Raw genomic sequence first — 25,211 nt, forward strand, 5'->3', positions numbered from 1 at the left:
AATTGCACAATCTGGAAGAAATGGATAAATTCCTAGAAACATACAATCTTCCAAGACTGAATCAAGAATAAATAGAAAATCTGAACAGGTCGATTACTAATAATCAAATTGAATCCGTAGTCAAAAAACTCCCAAGGAGCAAAAGCCCAGCACCAGAGGGCTTCACACTTTATACTAAACTTTTTTTTAACTTTTTAAAATTATTTTTTATTATCGTGCCAACCAGAGGTGCTGGGGTATGGGTTTTATCATTGGAACTAAAGTGCATGCCTACCAGACATTGGGCAGGTAGACCAAGTGCTGTTGCAAAGTTGGCTTTTATAGGCAGTAGATGTGAAAGTGTACAGCCTGGCGTCGCAAAAGTTAGGTGTAGGTTTTCCATCCAAAACTTTCTTTTCTTTTTTTTAAGATTTTATTTATTTGACAGAGAGAGAGAGAGCACAAGTGGAGATAGTGGCAAATGGAGAGGGAGAAGCAGGCTCCTGGGATCATGATCTGAGCCGAAGGCAGAGGCTTAACTGATTCAGCCACCCAGGCGCCCCCATCCAGAACTTTCTTATTAGAAACCTCTCCAAATCCGCATCCCAAATCATATAATTTCTCCTACTCAATTCAGTCCTTGGCCCTCATCCCATGATCAACTGTTTTTACATAGAAGATATCCAATAGTGCAGTCCACTTTTTCCATTTACATTCTGTTAGCATCTTTCCCTTAAGTTCTAAAAAGGGAGGTTTCCAATAATCGATGGCATGAGTTTTCATGGTCTGATAAGTTACTTCTTAGGAGGAAAGGCTCAAAAAGCCATCTAGCTACTAGTAGACTGGATTCTGAATTTCCATGGCAAACTCACTGTACCTTCAAAAATTAAAGTCTGTAGAATTAGTGTTTGAATGTTCTTTCATTTAAAAACGGTATAAAATGAATAGAATAGAATAGATAACCATTAACCATGTATTGCTGAGTTAGCATATGAGGGGACTAGTTTAAAGGGCTGGACAAGAAGGGGGTTACAAATTCCTTTTGCTGCTGCATATTAGTGGAGATGAATTTCTGGAGAATAAATAAGCAATTTTCTCTGGGCTGTGAACTTAACTGTAGTGTATCAGGCTCAAATTATTAACAAAAATTTGTGCCCTCTAAGCTAACTGGGCAAAATGGGGCTTAGACCATCATAGCTCACCACCAATTTCGATAAACCCTCCTTATTTTGTTTGGGATTAGAAAGAAGAAATTGTGGGGGCGCCTGGGTGGCTCGGTTAAGCGACTGCCTCCGGCTCAGGGCATGATCCCAGAGTCCTGGGTTCGAGCCCCGCCTCGGGCTCCTTGCTCAGCGGAGGGCCTGTTTCTCCCTCTCCCTCTGCCCCCACCCCCCGCTCGTGCTCGCGCGCGCGCTCTCAAATAAATAAACATCTTTTTTTTTAAGATTTTATTTATTTATTTGAGAGAGAGAATGGGATAGAGAGAGCATGAGAGGGGAGGGTCAGAGGGAGAAGCAGACTCCCTGCTGAGCAAGGAGCCCGACGCGGGACTCGATCCCGGGACTCCAGGATCATGACCTGAGCCGAAGGCAGTCGCTTAACCAACTGGGCCACCCAGGCGCCCCAATAAATAAAAATCTTTAAAAAAAAAAAAAGGAAAAAAAATTGTGGGGGGGTGTGGGTGTACTCTTACACACAGCCACATACACACAAACATATATATTTATGTAAAGTTACATTGGCTTTGTTATTCACACGGCCGCTCAGTGAAATGTCTGTTACCTATCGCCCTTCTCCTCAGGTATTTCAACTCGATGCTAAAGAAAGGACAAGCCCTCTAGTTCAGTTTAGATTTGAGGATCCTCACTCGGGACCGGAAGGATGAGTGGATCCGGTTGCCCCACGGACTTCTTTATACCGATACACACATCCCCGTCCCGTGGGCAGGACCGCCTAGGTCGGGGGAAGGGATTTGCCGACGTACCCGGAACTGTTTCCAAGGTTCCCTCAGGTTCGGGCGGTGGCGCTACGGCGGGTTTGGGAGCCGAACCAACTGAGATCTTCCGAGGCTCGCGAGAGCGCCCCCTTCTCTAGCCGCTGAGGGGACCCAGCGGCCGCGATGGCTCCGGTGTCGGGTTCGCGCAGCCCTGATGGGGAGGCCTCGGGCTCCGGGGGGAAGCGTCGCAGTTCGTCGAGAAGCCCTAAGCCCAGCAAATCCGCCCGCTCCCCGCGGGGCCGTCGCTCGCGCTCGAGCTCTCGCTCGCATTCTTGCTCTCGGAATGGTCTCAGCCATCAGCCGGGCGGCTTCAGTCAGGGGTCCCGAAACCAGTCCTACCGATCCCGCTCGCGGTCACGCTCCCGGGAGCGGCCCTCTGCGCCGCGGGGCAACCCCTTCGCTTCAGCCTCCTCGACCGCGTATTATGGCGGCTACTCGCGCCCCTACGGGAGCGACAAGCCGTGGCCTAGCCTTCTGGACAAGGAGAGGGAGGAGAGCCTGCGGCAGAAGTGAGTGAGACGGGCACACCTTCTCTCGCGGGAGCCCACCCGACTTGGGAGTCTGACTTTTCGCTTTTCGCTCTCTGCCGAGCGCCCCTTTCTATCCCTTCGGTCCCACCCCAACCCCCGCCCCCCACAACGCCTTTTTCCGCCCCTTTCTTCCCTTGGGTTTTCACTCATTCTCGGGCCCCTTCGTACCGCGCTCCGGTGTCCCCGCTACTACTTCTGCCTCCTGGCTTGGAGCGGTTCTGTCGGGAGCCCCAGACCTCCCCGAATTACAGTATTCGCTTGGTCGTGTCTTTATTATTTGGAAGCGTGCTTTCATTTCGCACTCGATTGAGCTCGTGGCAAAGAAGACACCTGTTTTACTGATCACAAGATTAGCAGTGCCTAGCACTTGGTAGGCGTACCACCGCGGCTTGCTGAATGACCAGTCAGGTTTGAGGTGACAGGATGTGTACGGTGGAAATGTCGGGAAGGCTGGAGAGGAAGAGTTTAAATCCGAGGGGGAAAAAACCCTCTGAGCCCAGATGATTGAATGTGGGAAAAGTGACCTGCTAAACTGTTGATTAAGCTACGTTGAAAAAGGTCTAGTTAAATGGTCTCAATTTGACCGTGAAAAACGAGGTCAGGGGTGAGATCAGGTGCCCTCTCATGAGTGAGTGTTGGAGTGGGAAAGTGGATAGTTTAAGAAGGAGCAAGGAAAAGGGTTATAATTATTGTCCTGTAAGTCTTAAAAGCTAATGCTTATTGAGTGTTAAAGTCTGTCGGGCACTGTACTAGGTGCTTTACATGTCCTCTGTGGTGTGTTTTTTTAAGATTTTATTTATTTATTTGACAGAGCACAAGCAGGGGGAGCGGCAGGGAGAGGGAGAAGCAGGCTCCCGGCTGAGCAGGGAACCCGATGTGGGATCATGACCCCTGGGATCGTGACCCCAGCCCAAGGCAGACGCTTAACCGACTGAGCCACCCAGGCGCCCCTACATGTGCGCTGTGTTAAAAAAATTTAAGAGTATCACAGGCATTGAGGGGCAGGTTAAGATTCCAAAGCTGGGAGATGTCTCCATAAATCTTTTTCTTCCAAGAATGGGAAGTAATAAAGGATAGCAATGAAGAGGAAAGCCTCCAGAATCGGAATGCCTGAATTTGAAGCCATGCTTTGCAGCCTCATAGTTGTGTGACCTTGAGCAAGTTTCTGAACTTCTCTGAGCTCTATTTCTAACCATTTAAAAGGGGATAAAATTGGCGCCAAGGCTTTTAGAGTTGTGATGATTTAGTTCCTGGAACAGAATTAATAGTCCTTGAGTGTTAGCTACTAGGGTTTCCTGAATGGAAGCAGAAACCATAAAAACAGTACGGAGTTAGGTTGGAGACCTACCTCTCCAAATTAAATTTTTCAGAGTTACCTCCTGGCTGTGTTAGTCAAAAAGCAGCCAACTTCCTACTGGACAATCCTCATCAAAAGATGTCAGAACTTCTTGGATGAAATTTGCATTTGTACATTTAGAAGATGAATAGTTTATCTTAAGAGTACAGATGAAGCTGGGGGCAGCAGGGATGAGAACTTGACTGTTCTTATAGCCTGTCATACTTCCCCCTGCATATATATTACAAGTTGGGTTATAAGTATAACCCTTTTAGGCACTTCTTCAAGTGGGAAACCTGAGTCTAATTCTGCATGATTATAATACCTTTTCTCCTGAATAAAGAAGTAAAAAACAGTATATTAAAGCAATCAAACCAGCTTATTTTGTAAGGGTTTGGTGTCTGTGTGTTTTTTTAACAAATGGAATCACTAGCAGCTAAACTTTGAGGAATTGAGTCTTCGTTTTTTTGTATTTTGTTTGTGAGCAAAATTAAAAGAAAAAAATCACAAACATAAGTTTTTCGCGTCCTGCAAGAGTAGATAGAGAATATAGTCCTTTTCCAAAAAGAAACTAAAGGGAAAACGGAGAAAAAAACCCTGTATCTCGTTGAGGACAGTTTTTATCAAATAAAACTTTTCTTTCATTTTCAGAGCTCTCTTTATTTTCTAATGCTTCATTTTAATTTTCTTTATTAATTCCTAAGTTTCTGAAAACGGGTTTGACTAAATCAAAAGTAGAGACTGCTCTTTACTCTCATAAATGTGTGTAAACAAAGAAGTTATTTCCAAATATAAAACTGTTTTTGTCACATATTGTAGAAGACGAAATGAGCAGTTAGGAGCTATGTCACGCAAGAGGCAGAAGAGATGGACTTGATAGCCTTTGAGGCTGTATTTCTGGTCTGGCCTCAGGCTGTCTGTAGGCTGTACCATTTGATAGTACTATCAAGAACATCAAATTATAATGAGTATACTTAATTTATTAATTTAACTTTTAAAATAGGAAAATAGGACTTAAATGGACTCCTTTGAATTGATTATGTATTTAGGAGACAATTTAGCCATGGAATTATAATTTATATGCCTATATCTTCTAGGAGATTAAGTGAGAGAGAGAGGATTGGAGAATTGGGAGCTCCTGAAGTATGGGGACTTTCTCCAAAGAATCCAGAACCAGAGTAAGTGATTAAAAAATACTTTTAAAAAATGTAACATTTGTTTAAATCCAGAGACTTGTCAAAATTTTTGTTAAATGAAGAACTTTTAAGTACAGCTCATGTTTTTTCTTCTTTTTGGTGATTTATGCTATTCTACCCCTTAGAATTTAAAAACATTGAACATATCTAACAATTAAAACATGTTGCTAGTGGATTTTAACATATTAAGTGTTCTTTTTTTAATTTATTTTTAAAGATTTTATTTATTTATTTGACAGAGAGGTGGAGAGCACAAGTAGGCAGAGCGGCAGGGAGAGGGAGAAGCAGGCTCCCTGCTGAGCAGGGAGCCCGACTCAGGGCTCGATCCCAGGACCCTGGGATCATGACCTGACCCGAAGGCAGCCGCTTAACCGACTGAGCCACCCAGGTGCCCCTTCATTGTTCTTCTTAAATTGTAATTCATAGGGGTGCTAATTTCCTATTCATAGAAGGGTTCAGTATTAAGACAAATATATTTATATTATTTTGAAATGTTTTTTCCTCAGCCTAATAGCAGATTGAGTGTCAGGTGTTAGCCTTACAAAGGGATTTTTTTTTTGAGGTACAATTGACAAACAACATGGATGGTAGAGTAGGGTTTTCTTATATATATTGGCAAATAGTGACAGTTTTACTTCTTTTTTTTTTTAAAAGATTTTATTTATTTATTTGAGAGAGAATGAGAGAGAGAGCACATGAGAGGGGGGAGGGTCAGAGGGAGAAGGAGACTCCCTGCTGAGCAGGGAGCCAGATGCGGGACTCGATCCCGGGACTTCATCCTGGGACTCCAGGATCATGACCTGAGCTGAAGGCAGTCGCTTAACCAACTGAGCCACCCAGGTGCCCCAGTTTTACTTCTTCTTTACCAATTTGGGTGCCTTTTATTTTTCTTGTCTGTGGCTAGGACTTCAGTATTATGTTGAATCAAAGTGGTGAGAATGGGCATCCTTGTCTTGTTCCTGATCTTAGGGTGAAGCTTTCAGCTTTTTACTGTTAAGTGTGATGTTAGCTATGGGTTCGTCATATCTGGCCTTTCTTAAGTTGAGGTGTGTTTTCTCTATATTCACTTTGTTGAAAGTTTGTATCTTATTTGGATGTTGAGTTTTTGTCAGATGCTGTTTCTGCATCTATTGAGATGATCATAGGATTTTTATCCTTTATTTTGTTAATGTGGTATATCCACATTGATTTGTGCATATTGAATTATCCTTACATTTCTGGAGTAATTTCAACTTTAGTATGGTGTATGATCTTTTTAATGTAGTATAAAATTTGGTTTGCTAATACTTTGTTGCAGATTTTTGCATCTACATACATCAGGGATATTGGCTTGTAACTTTTTTTTTTTATTTGTGGTGTCTTTGGTTTTGGTATCAGGATAATGCTGGCCTCATAGAGTGAGTCTGTTCTTTCTTCAGTTTTTTGGAATTGTTTAAGAAGCATAGGTCTTAATTCATTAAATATTTGGTAGAATTTACCTGTGAAACCATCTGGTTCTGGAGTTTCTTTTGTTGGGAGTTTTTTGATTACTGAGTCAATTTCATTAGTAGTAATCAGTCTGTATTGTAATCTTCCTGATTTAGATGATTTATCTATTTCTTCTCAGTTGTTCCATTTGTTGGCACATAATTGTTCTTAGTAGTCTCTTATGATTTTTTTCTATTTCTGTAGTATTGGGTGTAACTTATCCCCTTTCATTTCTGATTTTATTTATATGGGCACTCTGTTTTTCTTGATGAATCTGGCTAAAGGTTTTTATCAATTTTATCTTGTCAAAGAACCAACTCTTCGTTTCATTGATCTTTTCTGTTGTCTTTTTAGTCTCTTTTTCATTTATTTTTTGCTCTGATCTTTATTATTTTCTTCCTTCTATTAACTTTGGGCTTTGTTCTTTTTCTAGTTCCTTTAGGTGTAAGATTAGATTGTTTATTTGAGATTTTTCTTGGTTCTTGAGTTGGGCCTGTATAAAACTTCCCTTGTAGAACTTCTTTTGCTGCATTTCATAGATTTTGTACTGTTGTGCTTCCATTTTCATTTGTCTCAGGGTAATTTTTGACTTCCTCTTTGATTTCTTCATTGACCCGTTGGTTGGTTGGTTGGTTATTTATTTATTTTAAAGATTTTATTTATTTATTTGACAGAGAGAGAGACAGCGAGAGAGGGAACACAAGCAGGGGGAGTGGGAGAGGGAGAAGCAGGCTTCCCGCCGAGCAGGGATCCCGATGCGGGGCTCGATCCCAGGACCCCAGGATCATGACCTGAGCCGAAGCAGACGCTTAATGACTGAGCCACCCAGGTGCCCATAAAGTAATTATTGATTAAAAAAAGTATTAATAGGTATGGACTTGTTGCCATTTTGTTGATTTTTTTTCTAAAGATTTTATTTATTTGTCAGAGAGAGAGAGAGTGCACAAGCAGGGGGAGTGGTAAGCAGAGGGAGAAGCAGTCTCCCTGCTGAGCAAGGAGCCAGATGTGGGACTTGATCCCATGCTGGGATCATGACCTGAGCCAGAGGCAGACACTTAACCAACTGAGCCACCCAGGCATCCCTTTCTGATTGTTTTTGTAGTTCTTCTCTTGCTCTCTTCCCTTGAGATTTGGTGACTTTCCTTAGTGTTATGTTTGTTTTATTTTTTGTTTTTCTATTATAGGTATTTGGTCAGTGGTTACCATGAGGTTCATATATAACATTTTATGTATATAACAATCCATTTTAAGTTAATGCCCACTTAAGTTCAGATACATTCTAAAAGCACTACATCATCCCCCCACCATGTTTTATGTTTTTGATATCATATTTTACATATTATTATTTTATGTTTCCATTGACTAATTATTGTGGGTCTAACTGATTTTATTGCTTTTTGTCTTTTTACCTTCATACTAGCTACGTAGGTGGTTGATCCACTACCTTTACTATATGTTTACGTTTACCAGTGAGGTTTTTCCTTTCATAATTTTCCTTTTTTTTAAATGATTTTATTATAAGTAATCTCTACACCCAACATGGAGCTCCAACTCACAACCCCAAGTGCAAGAGTCGTATGCTCCACTAACTGAGCCAGCCAAGCACCACTCCTTTCATAATTTTCTTACTTGTAGTTATGATTTTTCTTTTCTACTTAAAATTAAGTCCCCTAAACATTTCTTGTAAGGCTGGTTTGGTATTGATGAGCTCCTTTAGCTTATGCTTGTCTGAGAAACTCCTTGTTTCTCCTTCACTTCTGAGTGATAACCTTGCTGGGTAGAGTAATCTTGGTTGTGAGTCTTTTTCGTTTTAGCACTTTGCATATATCATGCTGTTCTCTTCTGACCTATAAAGTTTCTGCTGTAAAACTAGCTTATAGACTTAGGGTTCCTTGGTATGTAACTAGTTGTTTTCCTTTTGCTGCTTTTAAGATTCTTTATCTCTTAACTCTTGACACTCTGATTATAATGTGTCTTGGTCACATATCTCAGCAGGGAGACTGCTTCTTGGTCACATATCTCAGCAGGGAGACTGCTTCTCCCTCTGCCTGACAGGCCTGGTTGCAGCTGGTGTGGGCATGCTGGTGTGTGGGGTTGGCCCTTGGCACAGCTGGCTATAAGGACTGGTTGTGAGCTGCATGAGCACTGTTGAGTAGGGCAGGCTTTTGGTGCAGCTGGCTGCAAAGTCCAGATGCGACTGATGCAGACACTCTAGTGTGTAGGACTGGGCCTCCAGGGCAGGAGCCCTTGGGTGGAGGGTGTGCTGGTCCTGGCCAAAGATGCCTGCTAGGTATGGTGGGTAGGGAGCTGCTAGAGAGGAGTGCCAGGCCAGGGTGGACAGGTTGGGTGGGGTGAGTCTATGCAAGTAGTGCTAGCACAGTAGATGGAGAGTGTCAGAAAGGGCACCCGCCAGCACCGGACCAGCTAGATGTAAGGGAAGTAAAAAGAAAATGGGGCCTGCCAATGCTTCTTTCCCTGGAGAAGGTTCAGACAGATCCCTGCCCCTCCACACACACCCTAAACTTAGTCTCCTTGGATCTCCTTCACCTCTAACCTAGGTACTTTTCAAACTAATGCCTCTGCACTGGTGTGTCCTTCAAGAGGGAAGTCTCAATTTCCCACTGCCCTCTGGCTCTCCCGGACATAGGCCCCACTTGTTTTCAATGCCAGGCATTATGGGTGCTTGTCTTTCTGGTATAGGTCCCTCAGGCTATGGAGGCTGATGTGGAACGCAGATCTCTTATTTCTCAGTGAGGGACTCTACAGTTATGATATCCCTTCTGCTGTTGGTCACCATGCCGAGGGTGTGGGTCCTGACTAGACTGTGTCTCTGACCCTCCTACCCTTCTCATTGTGGCTTTTTCTTTATATCCTTAGTTACATATGATCTGTTCTGCTACTCTAAAGTTCATTCTCAGAGATAGTTGTTCTATATGTAGTTGTAGATTTTGGTGTATCTATGGAAGGAGGTGAGCTCAGGATTTTCCTACTCCACCATGTTGATACCCTCTCCTATACTACATTTTCTTCATCTCTTCATCCCTCCATAGACACTTGGGTTGTTTCCATATCTTGGCTATTGTAAATAATGTTGCAGTGAACATGGGAGTGCATACATCTTCAAGTTAGTGTTTTTGTTTTCTTTGGGTAAATACCCAGAGGTGGAATTGCTGGATCATATGGTAGTTATATATATTTTTTAAAGATTTTATTTATTTGACAGAGAGAGAGAGAGAGTACAAGCAAGCAGAGAGGCAGGCAGAGGGAGAGGGAGAAGCAGGCTCTCCGTTGAGCAGGGAGCCCAATGTGGGGCTCGATCCCAGGACTCTGGGATCATGACCTGAGCTGAAGGCAGCCGCTCAATCGACTGAGCCACCCAGGTGCCCCAGTAGTTATATTTTTCATTTTTAAGGAACCTCCATACAGTTTTCCATAGTGGCTATACCAATTTACATTCCCACCTACAGTGTGCAAGGGTTCCCTTTCCTCCGCATCTTCACCAACACTTGTTATTTCTTGTCTTTTCAAGAATGGCCATTCTAACAGGTGAGTTATTATCTCTTCTTTATTTTGATTTACATTTCCCTGATGATTAGTGATATTGAACATTTTTTCATATAGTGGTTACCCATTTATATGTCTTTGGAAAATGTCTATTCAGATCCTCTGCCTTTTTTTTGAGAGAGAGAGAGAGCATGGTGCGCAAGGGGAGGTGGGGGGCTGCAGAGGAAGAGAGAGAATCTTAAGTAGGCTTCACATTCAGCGCGGAGCTCGAAGCGGACTCCGTCTCACGACTCTGAGATCATGACCTGAGCCAAAATCAAGAGTCGGATGCTTAACTGACTGAGGCATCCATGTGCCCCATTACCTTTGTTTTTGTTTTTTTTTTTAAAGACTTTATTTATTTGACAGAGAGATAGAGATAACGAGAAAGAGAGCACAAGGAGGGGGAACTACAGGCAGAGGGAGAGGGAGAAGCAGCTCCCTGCTGAGCAAGGAGCCCGATGTGGGGCTCAATCCCAGCACCCCGGGATCACGACCTGAGCCGAAGGCAGATGCTTAACTAACTGAGCCACCCAGGTGCCCTGGTTTTTAGATTTCCCATTAAAAACAAATGTAACAGGGGGCGCCTGGGTATATTCTTTACTCCTCTTTTTTTCTTTACTCCTTTGTCATAGCTTGGTTTCCTGTATATGCATAGGTTTATTTTGGGCTCTTTATTCTGTTCCCAAAGGGATTTTTTTTAAAAAAATGAATATACCAATACAGTTTCGTTTATTTTCTTTTTATATTTTATTTTTAAGTAATCTTTATACCCAACATGGGGCTCAGACTTACAACCCCAAGATCAGGAGTCTCATGCTCCACCAACTGAGGCAGCCAGGTACTCCTAGTTAGTTTTCTTGTATTAAATAGTATCTGAAGGCCTAATTCTTTTTTTTCTTTTTTTTTCCTTTGGTGCCGTGCATAAGGTTCTTCTTCCCTCTCTAAGTCTACTTTGAGTTGAAACAATGTGCTTGACAGATATACTTGTGTTTTGTGACAGGGTGATAGAATTATTATTTGAAACTTGTTCTTATAGATACCTTTGAAAATGATCAGAGAATCTGAACTGAAAGAATGAGCTGGAAGGAACACTACAAATAATTTTCTAGGCAATACCTAAATTACTCCAGATGTTGTCTTCAGATTAAAAGATTATATGATATGAAAATTCCTCTTCTAAACTATTTTTTAAAGATTTATTTTTTAATATATTCTTTAAAGATTTTATTTATTTATTCATGGGAGAGAGAGAGAAGCAGGGTCCCCGCAGAGTGAGAGCCCAGTGCGGGGCTCGATCCCAAGACCCCAGGATCATGACCTGAGCCAAAGGCAGATGCCCAACCGACTGAGCCACCCAGGCACCCCAAAGATTTATTTATTTTAAGAGAGAGAGCAAGTGGGAGGGGCAGAGGGAGAGGGAGCAGACTCCCCGCTGAGCGTGGAGCTGGATGTAGGGCTCGATCCCAGGACTCTGAGATCATGACCTGAGCCAAAACCAAGAGTCAGCCGTTCAACTGACTGAGCCACCCAGCCACCCCATCCTCTTCTAAACTATTATAGAATTTTAATAGTACTCATTTTCAGAATTATCTATAATAGAAAGAAATCTCTTTATATGGTAGTGTGTTAGGTTCTTCTTGCTCTGGGGACAGAACAGTTGCTGCTCTACCATATGCCCTTTATACACATAAAATAAAGTGAGGTCTTCCTTTGGTCTTCTTATCTCTTGTTTTTTCTTTTTTTTTTAAAAAGATTTTTTTATTCATTTGAGACACAGAGATCAGAGAGACAGAGAGCATGAGCAGGGGGAGAGGCAGAGGGAGAGGGAGAAGCAGACTCCCTGCTGAGCCAGGAGCCCGACGCGGGGCTCGATCCCAGCACCCCAGGACCACGACTCAAGCCGAAGGCAGACGCTCAGCCATCTGAGCCACCCAGGCGCCCCTCTTGTTTTTTCCATCTTTCCTTATGGTTCTGTACATTTGCCCTGTGGCTTCTTCTGAAAATTTACCCATTGCTTTTAGTTTGAATAGTGTTTTGTAAATTCTAAAGCATTATGCAAATGTAAATGATTATTACATTATTTTGAAGGTGGTAGACCCTCGAACTATACCTTTACAAAGTCATTCCAGTGTTTGCTTTTAATTGTTCTTGGACAGTTAATTGGTGTCATTACTGAAATTTTTTGATTCTATATTTTTATACTCCATGATTCACATTTCATCACTTTTCTGATTCTTACAACCATCTTCTTTAAATTCAGCTCTGATGAACACACACCAGTAGAGGATGATGAGCCAAAGAAAAGCACCACTTCAGCTTCTACTTCAGAAGGTATTTTTTTAAAATACTACAGAGCTGCTGTATTGAGAAGTTGAAAAAAATGTTTATAAATAGTCGAACGATAGACTTTGCTTGTACTCAGGTTGCCTGTCATCTGTTCTTTTTCAGTATTTCAAATACAATAAAATTGATGATCGTAATACTTGTTAGAAGTTAATTTGATATTTGTATTTTATGTAGAAGAGAAGAAGAAGAAGAAGAGGAAGTCTAGTCGTTCGAAAGAAAGGTCCAAGAAAAAGAGAAAGAAAAAATCCTCTAAAAGAAAACACAAGAAGTATTCTGATGACAGCGACAGTGACTCTGACTGTGACTCAGACTCCAGCGGTAAGAAGGCCAGCATCACTCTGCAAGTCTGGCTTCAGAACTCATTTTACTTCGTAAAATTGATTTCAGGGGAAGGTTAAACCACAAGAACGGTAGTCAAGAGTCGTTGAGCACTCGCTGACTTTGTGCCAGGCACCGCGCTGAGTGCTCGGTGTTCGTCAGTGCTGTTTAATCCACACGTCGTAACTCCAGACTACATCATAGAGCTGGGGGATTGGGGCGCAGAGCAGCTTGTGATACCGCACTCAGGCTCACACAGCTGAGATTCAGACCTGAGCGGTGTGACCCCAGATGGGTGGTGTCTAGCCGTACAAGGCACGTGGCAGCGAACCGAGGTGGGGTCCGGCCGGGAGACGTGTGGCAGCAAAGCGAGCCATACAGGGCTGCATCAGCCCTGGGGAGCAGCTCTCTCGTGTCATTCTCCCACTCAGTGGGCACCTCTGCGCCATTTCGAAAAGGCACACCACAAAGGACCCCCCCCTCCTCTTCAGGCTGACAGCTGATTAGGGAAGACACCCCCCGTGGGGTGGTGCCTCACCGAAAGCCACCTTTTTGTGCCTTCTCCTGGCTGATGATTGACAGAGGGTGCCACCTCTAGGGACACATTACATAAAGGTGTCTTTTCCTCTGATGTCACCTGGGTTTCCTGGCTCCTGTTGTTACTTTTCTTCCTCACTGCGGAAGAGTGAACTACCTTTTTTTTTTAGAGAGATAGTGTGCAGGTGTGCAAGTGGGGGGAGGGACAGATGGAGAGAATCTCAAGTTGACTCCCCACTGAGCATGGAGCCTGAAACAGGGCTGATCCCACAACCCATGAGATCATGACCTGAGTTGAAATGAAGAGTCAGACGCTTAACCGACTGAGCCACCCAGGCGCCCGAGTGAACTTTCTTAGAGCACAAATGTGAGCACATCTGTCCCCTACTTAAAAATCCTTCAGAAGCTCTCTGTAGCCTTCAGGGTAAAGTTCAGACCCTGATTGATCCCTCTCTAATCACACATGCCCTGTCACTCTTGCAGCATCCTCTGTAACCAAAGAACTACTGTCTGTCTCCTTAGCATTCCATGTTCTTTCTCTTGCTTCTGTTACTTGATACAGAGAGTCCATCTGCCTACAATGCCAATCTCTCCCTGCATGTGGCTTGGCTTACTCACTTCAACAACGGGCATGCAGTACTTTTGTAATAAAACTGATTTTTAAAAAGAACTAGCTTGGGGCACCTGGGTGGCTCAGTCAGTTAAGCGTCTGCCTTTGGCTCAGGTTATGATCCCGGGGTCCTGGGATCAAGCCCCAGTTGGGCTCCCTGCTCAGCCAGGAGTCTGATTCTCCCTCTCCCTCTGCCCTTCCCCACCCCCCCCCTCACTCGTGCTTGCTTGCTCTCTCTCCCTCCAATAAATAAATAAATAAATAAATAAATAAATAAATCTTAAAAAAGAACTAGCTTAAGAGTCACCATTCCTTAACCACCCTCCCCAAACCAGCCTGATAATGAGACTTTCCTATATGCCCAGAGCAGCCCATGCTTCCCTGTATCACTCCAAATTCTGTTTATCTCTTTACCTCTGTCTCCTCCATTAGACTGAGCTCCTAGAAAGCATGTCCCTGGCCCCAAACACATAGGGTTTTTTTCTTTTTTCGTCGTGAAAAATACTCAAACATTAGGAAGTAAGGAGAATAGTATAATACTATATATATCATTTAGATTTTAATAATTTTTAGTACTTTGACAGTTGCTTTAAAGATTTTATTTGCTAGAGAGAGAGCAAGAGCGAGAGAGAGAGCACACACAAGCAGGGGGAGGAGCAGGCAGAGGGAGGAGCAGACTCCCCGCCAAGCAGGGAGCCCCATGTGGGACTCGATCCCAGGACCCTGAGCCACCCAGGTGTCCCTTGACGGTTGCTTTAAGTATCATTTTTTTTTTGCTGAGATATTCAAAGTAAATTAGAAATATCATACTGCCACCGTAAAGATTTCTGTATACATCTCTAAAAAACAAGGACATTTTCCTACTTATTCCTATTATCTCACCCAATAAAATTAATAATAATACTCTGCATCACTGAAGACTTAGTATAACTTTAATTTCTGTGTCCCTGGAGCCTAGCACATATCCTGATGAGCAATAAATGTTTGAATTAATTAATTTCTCTGTAACAACAAATAGGGCAATAGGATATTTACTCAAAATTACTGGGGTTTTAGAGTTTAATTTTTGTTTTTAATTAAAATGTGCTTTAATTTGCAGATGAAGATACAAAAAGAAGAGCAAAGAAAGCCAAGAAAAAGGAAAAGAAGAAGAAACATAGATCGTCAGTTTTCTTTCCAATTTTTATCTTGGAAAAGTTAAAATATATATAAAATTACATAAAATAGAGTAATTAAGTAAATAATGATAAATAGTGTAGTGATCCCCCATGTAACCATCACCCAGCTTAATAACTTTAACTCTTGGACAGTCTTCACTGCCCCCCCATTATTTCAAAACCAATCCCAGATATCATTTTGTCCATAAACCAGCATGTTTCTCTAAAAGATAGGCATTCCTTTATTTTTTTATTTTTATTTTTTTTAAGGTTTTATTTATTTCTTTGACAGAGACAGAGCACAAGCAGGGGAAGGGCAGAGGCAGAGGGAGAAGCTGACTCCACACTGAGCAAGGAGCCCGATGTGGGGCTTGATCCCAGGACCCTGAGATCATGACCTGAGCTGAAGGCAGACGCTTAACCTCCTGAGCCACCCAGGCGCCCCTAGGCATTCCTTTATAAAAATCATAACCACAATAGTGTTATCATGCCTAATATATTTAGCAATAATTCCTCAATTCTCAGCAGGTTTTTATGTAGTTTATTTAAATCTGGATCCAAATAATGCCCATAAATTGTGATTGGTTGATATGTCCCTTGTATCTCTTTAAATTAGTTGGTTCCCCTTCCCTTTTTGTTCTTGCAATATTTTTGTTAAAGAAACCAAATCATTTACCTGTAGAGTTTCCTACAGTATAGATTTTGCTGATTATATTTAATTTTTTTATTTCTTTATTTTTAAAGATTTTATTTTTAAGTAATCTCTACACCTAATGTGGGGCTCGAACTCAGGACCCCAAGATCAAGAGTCACATGCTCCACTGTTTGAGCCAGCCAGACGCCACTAACTGTATTTTTATGGTGTGCTTTTAACATGTTCTTTGTCTTCTCTATTTCTTATATATTGATAGTAAGGTCCAGAGACTTGATGAGGTACAGATTTGAGTCTTTGGCACACATACTTCATAGGTGGTGCTGTGTACTTCGTCAGGAGGTAGATAATGTCTGGTTGTCTCCTTTTGTCATATTAATAGCCATGGATGGTCATTCCCTAGATCCATTGTTTCATTAGGGATTGCAAAGTGGTGATAGTCTCATTCTGGCTTTCTTTTTTTTTTCTGGCTTGCTTTCTTCATTTATTAGGTAGGATAATTCTATAAGAGAAACCTACCCTCATCAACTGTTTGTTTACTCTGAAGTACAGTTTGTACAGGAAAGGCAGGTTACTTTTTTTAACTTTTTTTGTTTTATGAGTTTTCAGAATAATGAGTTGGACTTTTTTTAGTATCATTATGAACCCAAGGATTCAAACATATTTGATGTATTTTAATCCATTACACTTCAAATTATTGATGCTCAAATTGGTAAGAGCTGTTTTTTATTTTTATTTTTTTTAAAGATTTTATTTATTTGATAGATAGAGCACAAGTAGGCAGAGAGGCAGGCAGAGGGAGAGAGAGAAGCAGGCTCTCTGCTGAGCAGGGAGCCCAATGTGGGGCTCGATCCCAGGACCCTAGGATCATGACATGAGCCGAAGGCAGACGCTTAACTAACTGAGCCACCCAGGTTCCCCAAGAGCTGTTTTTTTAACTGCTTTATTATCTTTTTGCAACATGAGAACTGTATTTCATTGTCCCCTTGAGGGATCTTTTTTATAGTGAAACATGATTTGGTTAAATAAGTTAAAAGATCTTCTAATTAAAATTCTCTAAAAATTTTAATCAGCTGAGAACTTAAATCATTTTCATCAGTCTTTCATTGCCTTAAAAAATGAGATTCCCTTTAATGTGGGGCTATTAAGTGTATTTGTATGAAATTATAATTACAGGAAGAAATACAAGAAAAAGAAGTCTAAGAAGAGTAGAAAAGATTCCAGTGATTCAAGCTCTAAAGATTCCCAGGAAGAGTTTCTGGAGAATCCCTGGAAAGATCGATCAAGTAGGTTCTTCTGGTAGACTTTGACTCAGAACAGATAAAAAATTAAATGATTGGTCAAAATGTGAATCTGTTTCTGAACATCTTTCCTGCAGAGCCTGAAGAACCCTCAGATTTAATTGGCCCAGAGGCTCCAAAAACACTTGCCTCTCAGGATGATAAACCTTTGAAGTAAGTAACAGTGTATTTTAAATATCTAAGGTACAACCCTAACTTGCCTTTCCAACTATATCTCCCTCTATGTCCTTATTTACATGCCAGGTTCCAAGTGAGCTGAACTAAAACTTCCCTGTATTTACTGTGCACTTTACTATATCATGCCTTGTTCACCTTATGTCTTTCACCAACATGCCTTCACTTCTTTTTCCTGCCCTTGTTTCTTCATTACTCCCAATTTCTTCCTGTTAAAATCCTTACTATCTTTCAAAGCTCTTTTCAAAAGGAGGGGTCATGTGCTGATTCCCAGGACCTTCCCTCCACGAGTAGATGGGATTCCTACCCCTCTTTAATCCTCTAGTCCTCACAGTATTTTCTCTTTCTTTTGTGCAATGTTTTATATGTTCTACATTGTATTGCAGTTATGTCCCCATCAGTATATAAATTACATAAGAACAGATTATTTTTGTATTATAAGCTTTGAGTTTAGTAGGTATTCAAGATGCTGTCAGTGAATTGACTGAAGGGATGATAGTTTTTAAAGTTCTCTCGAATGAAAGTTAATAGGTAATTGTTACTGTATAGCATTACCGGTTATAAGTCTAAAAATTATGTTAATTTGAGATATATTATTTCTCTTTTTTTTTTGAAAGGGAAAAAGGAAAAACGAATTCACCGGAGGCAGAAGCCATATAGGCACTGCCTGTAGGGATAAATGATCCATAATTGTAAACCATGAATCTAGACTCACTAACATCAGTTCTTTTGTTCTTCCAAAGCATCTCTGTATTCCTGGGTTAGTTATATAGGTCAGAGTGCAATGTTCACTAATTAAAGTAATTCACATCAGGCTTCCGAGCATGCTGCCACTCAGCAACTGTTATTTGTGCTGTTTTCTGAGAGAAAATCTTTTTGTGCTCTCTTCAGATGATGAGCTTTTTGTAATGATGAGCTTTTTATAATGAACTTTTTCTGAATTCTGAATTCCTTTGTAGCTATGGTCACGCGCTGTTACCTGGTGAGGGTGCAGCTATGGCTGAATATGTAAAAGCAGGGAAACGTATCCCAAGAAGAGGTGAAATTGGCTTGACAAGTGAAGAAATTGCATCATTTGAATGCTCGGGTTATGTAATGAGTGGTAGCAGGTAAGTTATTGGCATCGAGGTCAGTTTCCATGATTAGATATTTTCCTTTCTCAATACCAGCGTTATATTTTGGTAATTGATTTTCATTAAGTGATCATTCCTAATGAAAAGTAGAGTATAAATTTTGGTTTAATATTGCTTTTATTGGGATAAACATGGTTGTCTAAAATTCCAAGTATGTGTGCAACTCAGCCTCAAAATCAGCTATCTTTCCAACTTGAAAGAATCAGTCTTTCCAATGTCCTTTCCTAGTTTGTATTTTGGTACCAATAGTTTGTCTTCTGGAGGATATAGTTAATTCAGTTATTTATCACTGCCCCATGAGGAATGTGGCATTCTAGTAGTAGGAAATCATTTTCATGAGACAGTGTTTCCTGTTTTCTGAGTTTGCTCCAACTATAGAGTCAGAGAATGTGGACTCTCTAATCTGTGGACTCTGAGAATTAAGAGCAGAAAAGGATTATGATAGCATGGGGAAATGAATATAAAATTGTGGAAGATGGGGCGCCTGGGTGGCTCAGTCGTTAAGCGTCTGCCTTCGGCTCGGGTCATGATCCCAGGGTCCTGGGATCGAGCCCCACATCGGGCTCCCTGCTCTGCGGGAGGCCTGCTTCTCCCTCTCCCACTCCCCCTGCTTGTGTTCCCTGTCTCGCTCTGTCTCTCTCTGTCAAATAAATAAAAATAAAATCTTAAAATAAAATAGTGGAAGAAAAAGCAAAGTACCAGGAAGAATGAGGAGAGTGAACTAATAGGGCATCAGTACCAAGATCAAACTGAATTTTGGATTTTTTAAAACTTTATAAATTTTTTAAAGTAGGTACATATTTTAAAATAAAGCTGGAGGCAGATATTTGCAAAACCCCTGAATCACCTCCAGAATCTTAGAATTCAGAGGACCAGCACAATAATACAAAAAGAAATGAGAGTCATAAACATTGGAAAGGAGGATATAACTCATTTTTTGTGAATGATGTGATTTTTTTTTTTTACATAGAAAATCCTAAGGAATCTTCAGATGATTCTGAATAATAGAAGGGTTTAATAAATGGTTGGATATGAGGTTAATACATGAAAGTCAATTGCATTTCTATATATCAGGAAACAGGAATGTAATTACATAAAAAGAAAACATTTATAATAGTACCAGAGAATATGAAGGATTTAGGAATAAATCTTAACAAAAAATGTCCAAGATCTCTACAGGGAAAACTAGAAAACATTAAGAGACATTAAAGGGGTCCCTGGGTGGTTCAGTCGGTTAAGCATCTGACTCTTGGTTTCAGGTCAGGTCATGATCTCAGGGTTGTGAGATTGAGCCCTGCATTGGGCTCCACACTCAGTGGGAAGTCCGCCTGAGATTCTTTCCCTCTCCCTCTGCCCTTCCCCCCACTCACCCTCTCTCTCTCTCTCAAATAAGTGAATCTTTTAAAAAAGACATTAAAGAAGGCTTAAATGGAGAGATACCATGTTCACATAGGAAGGCAATATATAAAGTTGTCAGTTCTCCCCAAATTGATCTGTATATTCAGTGTAGTTCCAGTCAAACTCACAGCAGAGTTTTATGTGAAACTTAATAAGATGGTTCTCGTTTTTTAAGATTTTATTTATTTATTTGACAGAGACAGAGATAGCACAAGCAGCAGGAGCAGCAAAGAGAGTAAGAGAAGCAGGCTTTCCGTTGAGCAGGGAGCCTGCACAGGGCCTGATCCCAGGACCCTGGGAGCATGACCTGAGCCGAAGGCAGATGCGTAACCGACTGAACCACCCAGGTGCCCCAATAAGATGGTTCTAAAATTTATGTTAGACTAGAGGGCCAAGAATAGCCCAGTCACCTTTGAAGAAGAACAGGAAGATGAGATTTGCCCTACCAAATATGAGGACTTATTATGAAGCTTACAGAACTTTAGAAAGTACAGGAGAACAAATGAATTGTTCAGTGGGATAAAATATGAAGCTCGGGGGCAGAGCCATACATGCATAAACTTAGTTAGGTAAAAGAGATTACATGTCAGATCATTGGGGAAAGAAGGACCTATTCAGTGAATGGAGCAGGAGAAAAATGGTTATCCATTTGGAAAAAGATGAAAGTAGAGCCCTGCATCACCATATTTAAAAATCAGTGCAACTAGGGGTGCCTGGCTGGCTCACTAGAGCATGCAACTCTAGATCTCAGGGTTGTGAGTTCAAGCCCCACGCTGAGTGTGGAGCCTACTTAAAAAAAATCTTTTTTAATTAAGAAAAAATCAGTGCAGCAAGAATAAGGACTTAAATGTCAAAAACAACTTTTTTTTTAAAAAGATTTTATTTTTTTATTTGACAGAGGGAGACACAATGAGAGAGGGAACACAAGCAGGGGGAGTGGGAGAGAGAGAAGCAGGGTTCCTGCCGAGCAGGGAGCCCAATGTGGGGCTCGATCCCAGGACCCTAAGATCATGCCCTGAGCCGAAGGCAGGCATTTAACACCTGAGCCACCCAGGCGCCCTCAAAAACAACTTTCAACACTCTTAGTGTAAAATATAAGTAGATATCTAACAGATCTCGGGGTAGTAAAGTGTTTCTTAAGACTCCAAAAAATGTATTAATCATAAAATAGTGATAATTTGCCTAAGTTAAAAGAAACAACTTTTGTTCATCAAAAGACATCTTAAAATAAGTAAAAAGAGAAATTTTAAGCTGGGATAAGATCTTACAACTGATAGTATTGAGAATATTTGAAGAATACATACAATCCGAACAAAAAATGGGAAAATGACACAAGCAAGCATTTGTTAGAAGAAAAATATATGGCCTACCCATACATAAAAAGATGTTCATTATCATTGGAAATGGAAATCAAGAACATGCTGAAATACCATTTTACATCTATTTGATAGAAGTTCAGAGTTCTAACAGTACCAAGCATTGGAGAAGATGTAGATCTACAGGATCGCTTAAATACTGCTAGTGGTGATATAAATTGGTACAATGATTGGAAAACAGTCTGACATCATCTTGGAAAGTTGAGCATTCGTAAGCTTTATGTCCCAGCAGCTCCATTCCTAGATACCCAAGAGAAAAATCTTTCCCATGTACTAGGAGACGTTACATAGATGTTTTACAACATTGTTCACATAGCACTTATGTGTTCCAAGTAAACTCTATTCACTGTGCCTTGAGCAACCTTAAATACATTGTCATCTCCTTGTCTTTCCATCCTGCTGCTCCCCCACTTTCACACTAATCTTAAATGATTCTCCCTCTTTTCCTTACTCAGTTTTCTCTCTTTTTCTAGGCATAGGTCAAGCCTTATATATCGAACTGACTTTGTAGGATTGGGTTACATAAGCGTAAAAGAGTTTCATGGAGTTTTCCCTCTAAGTTAGCAGACCTTTTGAAGATAATGTAATAGTTTCTCTCTGCCCCCTATACTTTCCTGAATTAGCCCTTGTGATAAATCTCTTCTTGGAGCTGCTACTGGATTCTAAGGAAGTTAAATCCACTCACAAAACTCATCAAATTCTATTATAGTATTAGACCTGGTCCTTTTGGTTGTATGGTAAGTTAGAACCATGAGGAAGTTCTGCCTGACTGATGACAACTTAAACCTTTCTTCTGTCCTACTGTCAATTCCCCAAAGGCAAATTCCACATATCACATAGGAAGATTAATAATTTGCTAGTTTCTGGTTGTTTTAGTAGAAACAACAGAACTACACTTATGCCCTTAGTAATTGAAATTAATAACATTCATGATGTTGACAGAACATCAGATCATTATTTGAGTACTGAAAATGAATCAAAGGATACATTGGCAGATAAATGATCTTTTGAAAATCCAACCCATTACCAAAACAATTTCTATTTGTGAGTTTTTTAAATAGAACAGTCTGTATTAAGAAGGATTAGTGAGGAAGTACTATGAGAAAAATTACTGAGAAATTAAGCAAAAAATAAAATTATCTCCAGGCATCGCCGAATGGAGGCCGTGCGACTGCGGAAAGAGAACCAGATCTATAGTGCTGATGAGAAGAGAGCCCTGGCGTCCTTTAACCAAGAAGAGAGGCGAAAGAGAGAAAACAAGATTCTGGCCAGTTTTCGAGAGATGGTATACAGAAAAACTAAAGGGAAAGATGACAAATAAGGATTTTCTGATTGTTCAGCAGACATTTTTAACAAAAAAAGAAAGTCTGGGTTCCACATATACATACAAAAAGATTACTATGATCTGAAAAAGCTTTACAGTGCTACTGTGCCTTCTATTTAATTCTTTCAGTCCTTCAATAAAAAGCTGCTTATTGATACAATTTTAGCAAGTTCTTTGGGTTATTTTTGGATTGACCATAATAACTTTCTGGTTTAAAAATCCAAATTACGAATGAAATCATACTGTACTTGGGGAGGTGGCATTGAGAGAAAGTGTCAGTAAGATGCGAAACTTAATTCTCACACCATGGGACAGTGCTACTGTTAGCTCTACGTGATGCCTGTCCCCCACTCCCACCCCAACTGAACTTGTGGGAAATCATCATTCCTCTATGTTGAATGTGTTTTAAATGGACTTGATAGAAACATACAGGAGGCCACTTTTGTTAACAAGGTGAAGGCATTGCTGAAAAAAGCAAATCTGGAATTTGAAAATCGACTTGTATAATATATAGTCTGCCCTGGAAATAATGTATTTTGGTTTTAGTCCCTATGTCTACCACACATCCAGCAAACAAGCCAAAAACCAAACTAACCCACAGACTTATTGAGTTGAAAATGTGAACGTTAGTGTTTTAAGTTCTTAAAAGGTTACTTAAAAATGGTTCTTCAAATATAAAATACTGGGAAGTGTACTGTTCTGCCAATGTAAGTAGATTATTTCCATCTAAGCTATGCTTAGATCGTTATTTGAATACTGGAAATGAATGGGAGTCAACTATGGTTAGGAGTTTAATAGGGAAAAATATATTGAAGCATTGGTTTTAATTTAGTTGTTTTATAAGGATGAAGTTAAAATGATATTAAACGTATTTTAAGTCTGTCCTTTATGTAATAAGCATATTTCATTTTAAACATTGTTAAACGTTTCATTTTATTTTTTATATCTGTCATTCAGTTTAACTTTGTATGAACTCCTCACTTTATCACCTTTTTATGGCTACTATTGACTTTTAAGTTTGAGAGAAATGGAAAATTCTGGGACTAGCAGTTCGTGATCTTTTTTCTTCCCATTATTTTGTTCAGTTTGAGTTGTTAGGTCACAAGAGTGAAAGAAAAGGGGACAGTAGAAGTTTGGGCTGTTTTTGTTAAGGTTGTTTTGAGCTGTGTTATTATGTGTCTAGAATAAATCTAAATTACCTGGGGGATGGGGAAGTTCTAACTCTGTGGTCATAAAATGCTCTCTCTTCTTGTAATAGATTAAAGTGTTTTTTTCCCAAAGTTTTAAAATAAGGCAGTCATATTTCAAAGTATAGATAAAAAGTTTTACTATTTAACATATGTTCTAGGAAAGTGTCTACCTTTAACCCACAACTAAGGAACTAAACCATTTGGCGTGTAGCAACATTTATGACTCCTGAAGATGAAGTGATTTCTGTTTATCATCATTGCCGCCTAACCTGATCAATATCTTGTTTCCTAAAGGTAAAAGGAAGCTAGGTTCCAAATTTATGAGTTGTAATCCATCTACTTCCCTGTGTAATAAAACCTAAATTTATAGTCCCTATTTAAGAATTCTGTTCTCTAAGAACATTATTTTTTGTTATTGATTCCTAGAGGCTGAATGAGTTTGCACTCTTATTTTCAGTAGGCAGAGCAGTTTAAATGCAACGACTCTGTGATAGAGGATTATTGTGGGTTTTTATTGGATTCGCCTGTGTCCTCCACAGAGTAGATAGTAAATGAAAGAAAACATATTAAGGTATTTCAGAACTTTGTCATTTCTTTCATCAGGGTTTGTTCAGGAAAGATCTGCCAAAGAACAGCTTCAGTAGCATGTTTTTTGGGAAAGAGGAGGGTAGAATAAAAGGGCTAAAAGTATTTTGAGCTCATGAGAGTTACTGCTTCAAACTGTTGAGTCATCTGAGCGGTAAGTCCAATAGGAGGGCTGTTGTATTTGAAATTCATGGTTTGTTCTTCAGTAAGACTTACCTAGTTTTCCACTTCCTTGCCTGTTGTTCTGATAAGATTTTCCCTTCTTTTATGTTTGTTGCACAAATGTAACAGTTAAAAGAAGAAAGAAAAATTAACCACAGTCTTAGCACATCAATTGTCTTTCGTATTCTGTGTTCCCTTCCAGTGCTTGTCTGCATAAATATGTATTCTGATATACCTGTACGTAATCACCCATAATGTAATCTTGTCTTTGGTGTTTTAAACCTTTGCAGTCAGACAAGACAGCCTCACAGGGATGGTAGGAACAAGTGATGATCTGGTGTGAGGATGGAAAGACCAGAAATAAGTAAGCGTGGCAATTGCCTCCTCTGTTTTGAAGCCACCCTGCTGCCATCACGGTTGTGATGCTGTGTGGTACGCAGCGTGCCCAGTTTCAGAGTATCGGAGTGTAGTATTAGTTAACAGTGAGGCTTAACTCAAAGTAAGTGAAGGGGCCTGTGAGGAGGGAAATCTTTAGACTGGTTATATTATGAGCTGTAGAACTCTTGCCATTTTTCTTTTCCCCAGTTATGCCCATTAAAGAGGTGTGTCTACTAGAGAATTAGGCTCAGATGGGGGAACAAGCAGCCAAGTATCATTCTCAGTCTGACAGGTGAATTTTAGGAAATCTCTAAACTTGGCTTCTGTACCTGTAAGACTCAAGTGATGTAGACAGTGATGGGAAAAACCACTTAGAAATGGAAAACAACTTACTGGTTACTCTGCTAATGTGATGGAAATTGCCAAATGGAAAATGAATGAATGCAAAAAAAAAAAAAATACAGCTGGATTGTTCACCACAAGTTTATTATTCAATAAATTTTCTGTGGTTTGATGTGCA

The 25,211-nt window shown here is 40.4% G+C and overlaps 1 protein-coding gene across 1 annotated transcript; it reads left to right on the forward strand.

Annotated features, from left to right (window-relative positions):
• Nucleotides 1–1,971: 1,971 nt before the first annotated feature.
• LOC110576904 (NFKB activating protein) lies at nt 1,972–25,203 on the forward strand. The gene is made up of 9 exons (XM_044911574.1): nt 1,972–2,484; nt 4,939–5,019; nt 12,311–12,381; nt 12,571–12,714; nt 14,961–15,024; nt 16,847–16,956; nt 17,049–17,124; nt 18,105–18,254; nt 22,199–25,203. The coding sequence occupies exons 1-9, from the start codon at nt 2,099–2,101 to the stop codon at nt 22,371–22,373; spliced, it is 1,257 nt and encodes a 418-aa protein (XP_044767509.1). The 5' UTR covers nt 1,972–2,098; the 3' UTR covers nt 22,374–25,203.
• Nucleotides 25,204–25,211: the final 8 nt, after the last annotated feature.

Source organism: Neomonachus schauinslandi, chromosome X (assembly GCF_002201575.2).
Source record: "Neomonachus schauinslandi chromosome X, ASM220157v2, whole genome shotgun sequence".
Taxonomy (NCBI): Eukaryota; Metazoa; Chordata; class Mammalia; order Carnivora; family Phocidae; genus Neomonachus; species Neomonachus schauinslandi.

Bases quoted from the DNA above. Each gene is read 5' to 3' on its own strand.
- LOC110576904 (XM_044911574.1), top strand. From the start codon at position 2,099: ATGGCTCCGGTGTCGGGTTCGCGCAGCCCTGATGGGGAGGCCTCGGGC. The intron at 2,485-4,938 runs GTGAGTGAGACG...TATATCTTCTAG, and splicing joins GAGGAGAGCCTGCGGCAGAA to GAGATTAAGTGAGAGAGAGA. The intron at 16,957-17,048 runs GTAGGTTCTTCT...TCTTTCCTGCAG, and splicing joins TCCCTGGAAAGATCGATCAA to AGCCTGAAGAACCCTCAGAT.